Source organism: Octopus sinensis, linkage group LG17 (assembly GCF_006345805.1).
Source record: "Octopus sinensis linkage group LG17, ASM634580v1, whole genome shotgun sequence".
Lineage (NCBI taxonomy): Eukaryota > Metazoa > Mollusca > Cephalopoda > Octopoda > Octopodidae > Octopus > Octopus sinensis.
This window is the reverse complement of record NC_043013.1, coordinates 13,133,477-13,145,909: the sequence shown is the minus strand read 5'-3', so window position 1 is coordinate 13,145,909 and position 12,433 is coordinate 13,133,477. Positions and strand designations below refer to the sequence as shown.

At 33.1% G+C, this 12,433-nt stretch overlaps 1 protein-coding gene across 1 annotated transcript in view; it reads right to left on the bottom strand.

Moving 5' to 3' along the window:
* Window positions 1–12,433, bottom strand: part of LOC115221041 — a 248,440-nt gene that overhangs the window by 141,966 nt on the left and 94,041 nt on the right. Inside the window, exons 23-24 of the mRNA XM_036510314.1 lie at window positions 7,613–7,650; window positions 3,941–4,025 (exon numbers count right to left, since the gene is read on the bottom strand). Of these exons, the coding sequence (XP_036366207.1) occupies window positions 3,941–4,025; window positions 7,613–7,650 (123 nt within the window). The remainder of the gene's footprint in view (window positions 1–3,940; window positions 4,026–7,612; window positions 7,651–12,433) is intronic.

The window sequence follows — 12,433 nt, the reverse complement described above, 5'->3', positions numbered from 1 at the left end:
TTTTGGAGTTGGTTGCAGTAGTCGCCCTTGACTGTCTTCTCTGCGAAGTCTGTGGGGTATAGGCAATGAGGAAAACAGGTGGACAGCAAACGATCATTCACCGGGTTCCATCCTATGAGTAATTGCAGATGTACTTGGGCACGACTAATGTCACACCACATAGACCTGTTCTGTCGTCGGGGCCTCTCTAGAAGAAACTCCTGGGATAGCAGAATGGCTTCTCCTGGACGAATGAGCAACAAGACATTCCATTTAGTAGCACGTCTTTTGTAGCGTAAGTTGATTACTCATTGGTCAGTGACATGCATGTGTCTGTTCCGATGTTGGACAGTCTGATTTCTTCAGACGGATGATGGTCCTGCTATCTTGGCGATGTGCCGACACACTGTGGGACACAGTTAGTCTGAAACCTTTTCAGAAGTCCTGCCTCCAGCATGAAGTAGCCATACCAGGAGCGAAGCATCAAACGGTTAGACTCTCTTGGATCTAAACTACATATAAGCTACTTTGGCACCATATGGCCAGACCTTAGAATTAGTCATGAATATAAAATTTAGAATTAGCCATTTCTTGATGCAATTATTTTCTACAAAATTTTCTGTAATCTCTGTTCTGTTTTGTAATACTTATTCCAATAGTTCTGCTACAACAGAATAAAATTCTAATATCAATGAGGTATATCGTTGAGAATAATTATAATTCAGTTAAGATCGACATAATTCATTACATCATTACAATAAAATAGATTATTGTCCAAGTGGTAGATACAAGAATCAATAATTACATAGACACAAAACATAAGTACATGCATGCGTGTGAACATAAGTACATACATACATAAATACAAAGAGAATCTGGATAAATTGAGATTTTCCGAAAGAGCATTTTGACTGGCTGATTCGTAGATTACAAGTTCAATCTGTGAGTGGAACAGTAAAAATATGCAAGACTTTTCTCAAGTTCCAAATGTGAATTTGTCTGTGTTAACTACATCTCGAAGATGGAGCCTGGTATCTTTGTTGGAAACCGGCTCCTTTCTCAATAGAAAAATTATAATAATTCATAATAATGTGTATATATATATATATATATATATATATATATATATATATATATATATATATATATATATACATATGTAGGACAGGCTTCTTTCAAAGCTCCTTTCAGGCTTTGCTTGGCTCGAGGCCATAGCAGAAGATACTTGACCAAGGTGCCTCGCAATGGGACTGAACCCGGAACAATGTGGTTGATAAGCAAACTACTTACTACACAGTAATTCCTGCGCCTATATATATATATATATATATATATATATATATATATATATATGTATGTATATATATAGATATGTGTGTGTGTATTTAGTAACAGAAAGGGTGGAATTTCAATTATCCTCACGTGGTAAGCTGTAATATATATAAGAAATTAAAGAAGGAAAATGCACACACTTTACATAGTTTTAGTTTTTTTAAAATATATTTTATGTTGTTTGTCGACTGGTTTCGTTTTAGCTAATCATGACATTAAAATTATTTTAATTACGTATTTTCTTAAGAAAATTTTCTTTATCTATGAATGAATGATTCAACAAGTATAAAATTCTAATGGGAGGTAATTGGTGATCGTTATCATTGTGGACAGGGAAGATAACTGTTCATCTTTCGGTGCCGGGGGAGGGAAATATATACACAAAATTTCAAAAGCTAGAGTAGTGGGGAGAAATATGTACAGTGATGGTAATGCAATCTTGAGTCAAAATATGTATAGAGAACAAAGCTGGTTATGCGTGCATATTTAGATGTGTTCTGTATTTTTCGTTGAATAAATTTTCTTTATTTGTATAGAAATTGTATTGTTGCGCTGGTAGAAGGGAAAACTGTGAAATCTGGTTTGATGTTACCTGCACATCTCTCTATGTGTTCTCTTAAAGGAATCTGTCTGTATTACGGGAATCGGATCTGTTCTTTATGTAAAGTGGTTCTCAATCTCAATGTCATACTTGTCTGTTCTATATAGTTATGTCCACAATCCGAGCAGGTTATTACATAAATTAGATTCTTAGAAGCATAAGTAAAATTGATTTAAATTGTGACCCCTCTCCTTGTTTGGAAAGGAAATTCGAGCCTTCAAGTAGATTGGAGTATGTTGCACAGTTTGGGCGTTTATATTTTTAACCATTGGTTTCGTGGTTGTTGTGTAAAGCTTCGCAATTGTTAGAAGTCACTTTAGCGATTTGTGTTGCTTTTTGCATTTCATGAATTTATGTGTTTTCAGGATTTACATATATATAAGGCGGACAAAACACAAACCCTTCGAGTAGATGGCCCTGCTTGATCTGTAGAAAAGGCGTAGGTAGAAAACCTATAAGATGTACCTGTTGTAAGCTATAGACACATAAGAGGTACAGCAATATCAAAGGAAAGTTACATGGGAAGATAGTTTCTGTGTGTGGAAGCTGCACAAGTGCAATAAACAACGAAAATGCACAGAAAACAGATTCCATCACATGCTAGGGTAAAAAACTTGAAGTAGTTGATATCTTCTGTTACCTATGTGACCAAGACAGTAGTGGGGGTGGATGCTCTGTGAGCGTATCTGCTAGAATAAGAATATTCTGGAGAAAGTTATATATATATATATATATATATATATGACAGAATTTATTTGGGGTTTGAAAATGCATCTAAATCTCAAATTGTGTGGGTGTTTCAAAATTTTGTAATACATTTATTCAAATATCAAGCTGGTTCAACAACGTTTTGTATATCAGTGGTAAAAATAAATAAATAATAAAAGGTTTGGGTGTAAGTTTATATGTACAAAGCAAAATTCGGAAAAACTTGTTTAAATGATCAAATTTTCGGATGTTCACACAAATTCCAATGAGTTTCACAGAGCCAGAATGTAATATAAGTCTAAATTTTCGCTGAAGATCATAAGAAATATCCATGATTGAAAGTTTAGTCATACCGAGGTTTTATAAAAATGACTAAATTGTTAATCATGTATATTTGTTTTGACCTTCATTAAGTATTTACACTCTGCTACTATTGCAAGACTTGTGTTTCTATAATTTGCACTAATTACACTGTATGGAATTTCTAACAGCACCTCTGTACATGGTTTGTATGGCTATCAACTGCCAGTTTCCTCTGTGACCACCAGATCAGAGAGAGAGTAAGGATCTCTGTCAAAGGTTTTCTACAGGTCATTGAACACAATTTTAGCCAGATACTTCTCTTGCACTTACCTCACCCAAACAGGGCATTTTTAATACTTGTCTATAGAAAGCAACCAAACCAAACTATATCTCATCTAGTCTAACTTTTCATCTATTAACTTGATCGTTCGTTGTTTCCATAACTTTTGTACCCTTGTCCAGCAGTTTGATACTTCTGTATATTTATCTTTTTCTAGCATCTGCTTTACCATTGCAACAGTTGGCTGTTATGCTGTAATTTCATTCACTGGGAATCTCACCTTCATCTATAATCTGATTCACTATAGAAGTAACAAAGCCATATCTCATACAGCCAAGTATTTTAAGCATTATAGCAATCGTTCCTAATGATTCATGGATATTCGCATGCATTTATATTCTTCAGTGCTGCCAACTAGAAAGACTAGATCCTCTGTTGAGTCGATGTTGCGAAGACATTTTTTTCACTACAATCACCACCTTTAATGATAGCTCTTTTATGCTTCTTTCTTTTCAGAATCATTAAGTGTATGTGTATTACTAATAATTCATACACACCAATATGAAATATAAAAACCAACTGTACAAAAAAGAAAAGGGTATGTAAAAACATTCACAAAAAGCATTTAAAACGTTGCTTATACAAATATATTGCCGAAATCATGAACTGATTATTCAATAAAATTTCTACAGACAAGTATTATCAATAAAAATATTTAAAAGCATTAAAACAATTACCTTTGCAATTTTCTGATCATATTCTACAAACTTTACCTCACCAAATGCATCACAGGGATTTGATGCCTCTTCGTCTCTAAGGTTTCTATCAAAGACAAACAAAAGCCAAATGAACTTAAAAGGAAAAGCAAAGAAACATTTTGCCATCAGAAGTAAATGGAGAAAAATGAGGCACACTGGGGAATAGTGATTCCACATCTGGGATGATGCTGCTCTTACACATACAGGTCTCATAAGACTGGCATGAAGTCACTTACCAATACACACTAAATTCTGACCTATAGTTGTGCTGTGTCCTCTCTTTGCCTTTTTTACCACTACTACAATAGCCTCTGCTCCACAGAACTGGTTGCTCTCTTTCCACCCTATCCAGGTACCACTGATACACACATCTCTTGTGTCCATTAGACTAGATCCCCACACTAACAATATAAAAATTGAATTAAGTAGATGTGAAAAGAAACTGCATGAGATGTCCGGTTGTGTGTCTCCTTTTATCACTCACTCTCTCTCTCTCTATTTGTTCCCCTCTTGCCCAAGGAAAGATAATATTGATCTTATTGGATTTATCCCCCTTGCTTACTGTACAATTAAATTCATATGAAAGGTAATATTGGGTATGTGTATTTGTCACAGTTAACTGTATCAGATATTATTACTAATGTAGTTCCTCAATATATAAACAGTATTATCATTATTGATAGTATATACACATTACAAATAAACAAATCAGAAAAATCTATTAAAATTTATGTTTTAATTTCAAAAATATTTTTATTTTGAAAATTAGCATTCATTTTCTATGAAATTTGAAAATGTATGATTATAATTATTGTAGTTATGTAACATTACCTGATATTACCTGGATTGGCAAAATATATGTATTCTCAGCATTAGCCAACATAGTAATTGATAAAAACTGTTCTTAATTAATAATAATTATGTGGTGAGTAAGAAAAAGACAAGCTCCGATGAAGGCTATGCTTTGCTGAGGAAATCTAATTAGACTAAAATATGTAAACAACAAGATCATTAGCGGGTCAGAAAAAATACCATGTGGTATTAGCTTCAAGTATTTATATTGAGTTCAAGTTTTACATTGCTCAACCTTTCATTTTGTCTTTCTGGAGTTGGGGAGTCATTAAAATAAAGTACCAAAACATGTCAGTGACTGTTGCCTGCAAATGCAAAGGTCTCATCAAATTAGTATCAGACACTGAGCCAAAGAATTTTTTTTCATAAATATTATCAATTATTTAAAATTTCCTCAAAATTTAAAAAAACAATGGCAGTATAGTGATGAGCTGGCAGAATTGTTAAAACATATTACTTTTGATACTTAACATTCTGAGTTCAATTTTTGATGAGGCCATCTTTGTCTTTTGTCCTCTTGGAGTTTGATAAAATAAAGTAGCAGTCAAGTGCTGGTGCTCATGGTATTAATTTAACCATTCCCCTAAAAATTGCTGGTCTTGTGCTTAAATTAGAAACTCTTTTAATCCAGATAAGAGTTAGTAGATAATTTCTCTCACATCTCTATCAATAGTGTATACATGATGTGATGGCTATTATGACATTCCCATGATGCAATTGTTTTAGATTCAACATTCAACTTCAGATCAAGTCATTTGACAAACAAGTACAACATTAAAATTAATGGATGTATTCATCAGTGAATATTTACACATGCATACACATGTGCACGCACACACATTCATGCACACACACACCTGTGTACGGAGTTGGTCAACATGCTGTTGGCGTTTACAGATTTCTCCGATATCCCAATTCATCCAATAAAAGTCTTTGTGAACAATGATTGATTTTCTTTTTAAAGGCATCAATCCACAGCCATAATTAACCCCTAAAGGTGAATTTTTAAGAATCAACCCCTAAAGGTAAATTTTCCCCTAAATTTTTCCTTTCACTTTTTGACCCCCCCTCCTTTGCTTAACTGTCCCTTTATAAGTATTATCTCCCACTGGAATTAAAGATTATTTCTTTTTTTATCCAACTCCTTCCCTCATATTCTATCCACCACATACAAGTGCACATACATATTCACACTGCTTGAATCTCACATATATATTGTATATTGGCACACATACAATATATGATAGCTCTTTTATGCTTCTTTCTTTTTAGAATCACTAAGTGTATGTATATTACTAATAATTCACACATATATATTGTATAGTGGCACACATCTCTCCACACACACCTGTTGCTATTTACTCTTTCCTTATTTCTTTTTCACCTGAGTTCCACATGAACATCAACCACCCATCTCCACTCTCCTCTACTAGAAATTCCATACCTACTAACACTTCTTGTATCCAATATCATGATAACCATCTATAATAAGACATAGACAATCCTCATCTCCTTCCCTTAATTTTCTCTTTCCCTCTCCCCCCTCCCTCTCTGTTGTCTTCCATTTCCGCATGGCTTAATATATTGACTTTGTTTTATATTTCTCATATTTTTGCTTCTTTGAATTCCTTTTGCTGAGAAACACGAAGATCTCATTTTCATGCATTAATTGCTGCTTACCCCTCAGTATCTTTGGAAGCAGAGGAAACTGAAATCTATTGAATTATTAAATAACAATAAAACGACATTTTAAACTTCATCTCAAACCTCCAAAAAGTATGTATTTGATGTAACCTTTGAGACTTACTCATATTTAATATTCTTTTCTACTCTAGGCACAGGGCCCAAAATTTTTGGGAGGGGGACAGTCTATTAGAACGACCCCAGTACGCAACTGGTACTTAATTAATCGACCCTGAAAGGATGAAAGGCAAAGTCAACCTTGGTGGAATTTGTACTCAGAACGTAAAGACAGACGAAATACAGCTAAGCATTTCACCCAGCATGCTAACGTTTCTACCAGCTCGCCGCCTTAACTCATATTTAATACTAAATATGAAAATATAAATATAGTGAATATAACAATAAATGTATGATGAGGTGGCTATCATTCATTATCTATGATGAAGTCATTTTACGTTCAACACAAACTTTGGTGAAGTCTCTTGCCAGAAAGTAGAATTCTCTTTGTGTGTGTGTGTGTCTCTTTCTGTATCCCTCTCTCTCTCTCTCTCTCTCTGTATGCATGAGTATAATTTGAAGTATCATTAGCAGACACTATGGATTTCTCACTGAGTTGATTTACAGCAATCTGTTCTTTACATAACAGAGAAAGAAATCGATATCATAAACTCGAACTTCTTTCACCAATAAAAAAATGAGTCTGATTGTTAAAATTATTAATACTAGAGCTGTCTTAAAAGAATTAAGTATACAGAAATGATGAATTCTCATTTTGCCAACTAAATTTTTTTTTAGCCTTCTGTTGACTTTTTTTCCACTATTGATAAATAACACCAGTGATCTAATGGTGTAAGAGTTTTTGAAGTGTAGCAACTTAGTATATTTGCAACATATTATGTGAAAAGACTTATGTGTAAATCAACAATCAATTAATTTTAAGTTATCTTCATTGCTTGTTGTTTTGAGGTTACTGACATCCCCAGAAGTTTTTGCCAACTAGTTACTTGGATAATCTTGGTTGACCAAAGTTTTTCAACTCACTATGTAGTATAACTGAAATCCTTCTACATATGTACTAATATTTTATCAGAATTATGAGCTTATTGCTTGAATTACCTCAATTTTATGTTTTCCTGAATCCATTTCTTTACATCCTGAAAATAAAAAAAATTTTAATTTTAATGTTTAAAGGAATGATGGAGTTCCAACATCTGACATTAATTCTATAACAGAGAATCTCAAAATTTACAACAAATTATAGAGAAGACATATAAACAGTACAAGACACGAGTAAAGCCAAGATTATCAGGTGGAGATAATCTCATCGCTATTAACAAAGATATACATGATTTCGGTTTGTCTTATTTACAATCTTTTGCATGGTACATTGGTTTTGACATGGGACTGGAATGAATGAAATCTTCTGGATAGAAACAGTGTCACATCATGATAACAGAATTTTGCTTAACCAATTTAATCATTTGTGTAAAACTTATAAGCCATGTCAGACTTACAAAGATATAATTATAAACTATTGAAAAGGTTGCAGGATGCAGTGAAAATCTTAGAAAAATAAAGAAGGAAATGAGTGGAAATTTTACCGGTGAGTTTGTTAGATTATAAGGCACTAAAAGAGACACAAGAGAATAGCTCTAATATATCTTTAAAAAATGACTAAAATGAATGGGAAAATGAATAAAAAGAACAGTTAAATGGTTCTGTTTATTTAATATTTTGTAGTCCACCCCCTTGAAAGCATATTGCACTTCCAACCTGGGTAACTTTTTAACTTGAATTTACTAAACATTCTACATCTCCAAGTGCTAAGTTTTGGAAATGAAACCAATATTCCATAAGGTTTCTGATTATTCATCTCTACAAGAACATAATTTCCATTCCATATGATACGTTCATGATAGAATAGAACTTAAAGGAATATGGCACTGTCAAAGCCAACAAAGTCATTGTATGTTAACCTTGCTCTGTCTTTGATGCATTTTTTACGTTGACAGATCTGACTGAGATAATGGAGGTATACAGAGAAGGGTAATATTAATGAAGAGTCACTGGAAGAAATGGTCAACTGTGACATGAGAATGCAGGGTTTAACAAATAAAATTATGGAAGATCAACGGAATTGTGATATACAATCGAATAGACCTATGCAACAATGTGTCAGCACAGAAGGACAGATGTCTAACTGATAATGATGATGTTTAATATTTATCATATTCATTGTTTTATATGAAGCACGTGACAACAATTTTATTGGAAGAGAAATACAAATTTATGATAACTTCTTAATTCCCTCCAAGCAGATATTGAAACAATGAATTGAAACTGGGAATTGAAACTAGGTCAGTGTCTCTTCCAATGTAAGAAGCTAAGGAATGTCCAACTATAACTACATTCTTCAAAGACTTTCTTCCTTTGTTTATGAAGTCAGTACCATCCAACTTTATTATATTCTGATTATTTTCCTCTTTTTCCCCCACTAAATAGAAACCATGCTAAAGTAGGCATTGGAGCTCAACACAGTCCTCCAGATGTTTGGATCCTATTGGATTGTCCAACCTACGTTAGCAAGGAAGATGGTGGTTAAATGATGATACATAATTGTGTGTATGTGTATATATATATATATATACATATATATATACACAAATATATATATATATATATATATATATTATATTAAATTAGAGATAAAACCACCATTAGGCAAATCATACAATGAAAGACTTAAGCCAATACATAAGATTAATTAATTTATATTATTTAAATTAATTAATCTTATATATTGGCTTAAGTCTTTCATTGTATGATTTGCCTAATGGTGGTTTTTATCTCTAATTTAATATAATATAATATTTTACTATAAAATTGGATTTAATCCTAAATCTGATTTTTCCCTGTAAGTTTGGATTTATTCATTAATATTTTATTATTAATTTATATATATATATATATATATATATATATATATATATAATATATATATATATAAATATATTTGTGTGTGTGTGTTATGAATTGAAAGCAGGTCTAATAATGTAAACATTATCAATTGCAAATACATATAGCATTTTTGTTTTGTTTATACACTCATTTGCTGCTTTTAATTCATAATTTAATTTCTCGTTACATGTTCTATGCTGCAGCACATCAGGAAATAGACTTCACATTATTTGCATATTTGTAACAGATGGGCGATTCGTTTCGTTTTGGAGTTTTACAAGGATATGGTTCCGAGAAGTCACGAATATCAGCATCTATCATTCTCGATCGTTTTCAAGTGAGTTCTCCGTCCTGATCTATTCCAGGATTTACTCCTGTAGAACTAGCAGATGCCATCAGCAGATAGAGGAGTAAATTCTGGAATATCGTAGAGAAAAAACTAAGAAGGAGATAGGTACACTGAACTCATGGTATGACAACCAAAAATACCTGAGTGTCATGTTCATTGATGGTACACCTGAAGTTGAATTAGCATATCTTTTTAGGAAAACTTTGCATAAGAGGAATCTATTGATTAAAGTAATAGAAACACCTATGACTCCACCGTAAAATTCCTGGTATGTAGACCATATCCATTAGAAAGAAACCCCTGTACAGATAGAAAGTGAATAGTGTGTAGAAATAAATTAAAATATAGACTGTAAAAATAAGAATGCATTCCATGGAGTTAGATATACAGAGAGATGGTACAGAAGTAGGACAACGATATACATTAGAGAGACAAAACAGATCGGTGACAACCGACGCGAACTCAAGGAGGACAAAAACTCTTAAGTGCTCTACCAACATGCTCAATTAGAACACAGAAGTTCGGTTGATGACATAGGAGTTAAGATCTTATGGGTATATTGAATAGACACAACACTCATTCAGATTACAGAGGCCACGCACATAATAGAAGATAGATTGAGGTACAGCAGAAAACTTGAATGGTGTAATAACACCCCCAACTCCAACACATTACGCTACCTGGGGTCAAGCAAAATGAAGAAAAATAGATAAGTAAAACACTGCTACAAACAGTGTAATATAAAAATTCATGCAAGACCAAGAGAAACATGTACCAAATACATAGACACACACACATCCATATAGATACAGACTTACACTCGTGCAAATGGAAATAAATACACATACACATATATGCATGCATGCATACATACACACATACATACATACATACATACATACATACATACAAACATACATACATGCATGCATGCATGCATACATTCATACATACATGCATGCATGCATACATACATACATACATACATACATACATACATACATATGTATACATGCTCTAGGTGGGGCTTGTAAGTTCCTGGCGTGGATGAAAGAAAACACAGGGCTCAGATTCACACGCTTACGGCAGCAGTCCTTCAGTGTTTTTAAACTTATATATATATATATAGAGAGAGAGAGATATATACACGATGAGGAAGAGGAGGGTCGTACTCACATAAAAGATTCTGTAACGGAGTTAGAATAAAAATTCCAGGAATAGAAGTAAAACTTGGAATCAAAGGGGTTTAAAGTTAATTTATCAAAAACTTATTTTCTACTCAGCAAACGAAAAAAAAAAACAGTCAGAACCCTACATCCTTCACGTAAATAAGCCTGGTCATTGTGTATTAGAATTGCTGTAAGTAGCAGTTCATACATACTCTACATAAGTGATGCTTCTTTTACGATCCATTGCTTACACATACTGAATATTGACACTATCATTATTGTATTACCTTATTATTTATCCCGTATGTATTTATATTTATATACTATGTCTATTGCCCACATTCATTGCTAATCGACTATCACTACTATCATATCTATTATGCAAATATAACAAGAAGACACAGAGGAAAATCTTATAGTTTAACCCATCTTATAGCATGAATGTTGTCACTAACATCACTTGCAAATTATTAAAATCAACAAACAGTGACTTCCCCCACACCAACACCATAAGATCTTCACCATAAACACTGTTAAAGTTAGCTAATGTTGCATCCCAAATATCGGGTCATAATACTTAACCACAATAAAAATAAACACCCCAGAAGTTCCCTGAAAGACACTGTAACTGTAGATCAAGAAACTGATGTACTCTAAATAATAATTCTTTTAGAAAAAGAACTTTTACACTTAGCCAAAATCTTGGACCACAATGGAGAAACAAAGATATGTCTCGGAATGACGGCAACTCAATCAAGGAAAGATACACACCCACCTGGGGCCATTCAGAGACAAAAACAAAATAGATGTGACATACATATCCTATATGATAGGGACATTAAAAGCAGGAGAAGTAAGCAACTCCCAGATAACTAGTATTATTGCAAAACCCGGAAAATACAGAGTGCAGGGTACCAAATGTGAACTCTGTATCACTAAAAGAATAAATATCATCCAGTCAACAGATAACAGCTTAAATACACAAGCAATATTTTATAATCCGATATTTCAAAGAGGAAGCACTACCCTCTTCACCAATCTCACCAAGATGATTTGTTTCCCTGAACTTGAACATTGAATACATACAACATACGAACTTCACGCATTGAAGATGCATGCCCCTATGAGGAATTCCCTCAACACACAAACATATGAACATTATATATATCCAGAATATAACATAATGCAAACAGATTCATCATCCAACACAGTTTTGTCACAGAAGTTAAAAAGAAGAGAGATAAACACCCAAAAGCTGTCATTCAAGAGTATGACCCCTTGAAATCTTGTTGTCTCTGCGAGACTTATTCGTTTATTCCTGAGATTTTTCATGTGTACATGGAAATTGAAGATGAACACCATTACTCCATGTGATCGGCTTGAACAATTCTTAGGATATTAAGATATTTTTATAACATGAAACTAATGGTAGCCTTTATACACAAATAAAGAAATTTTATC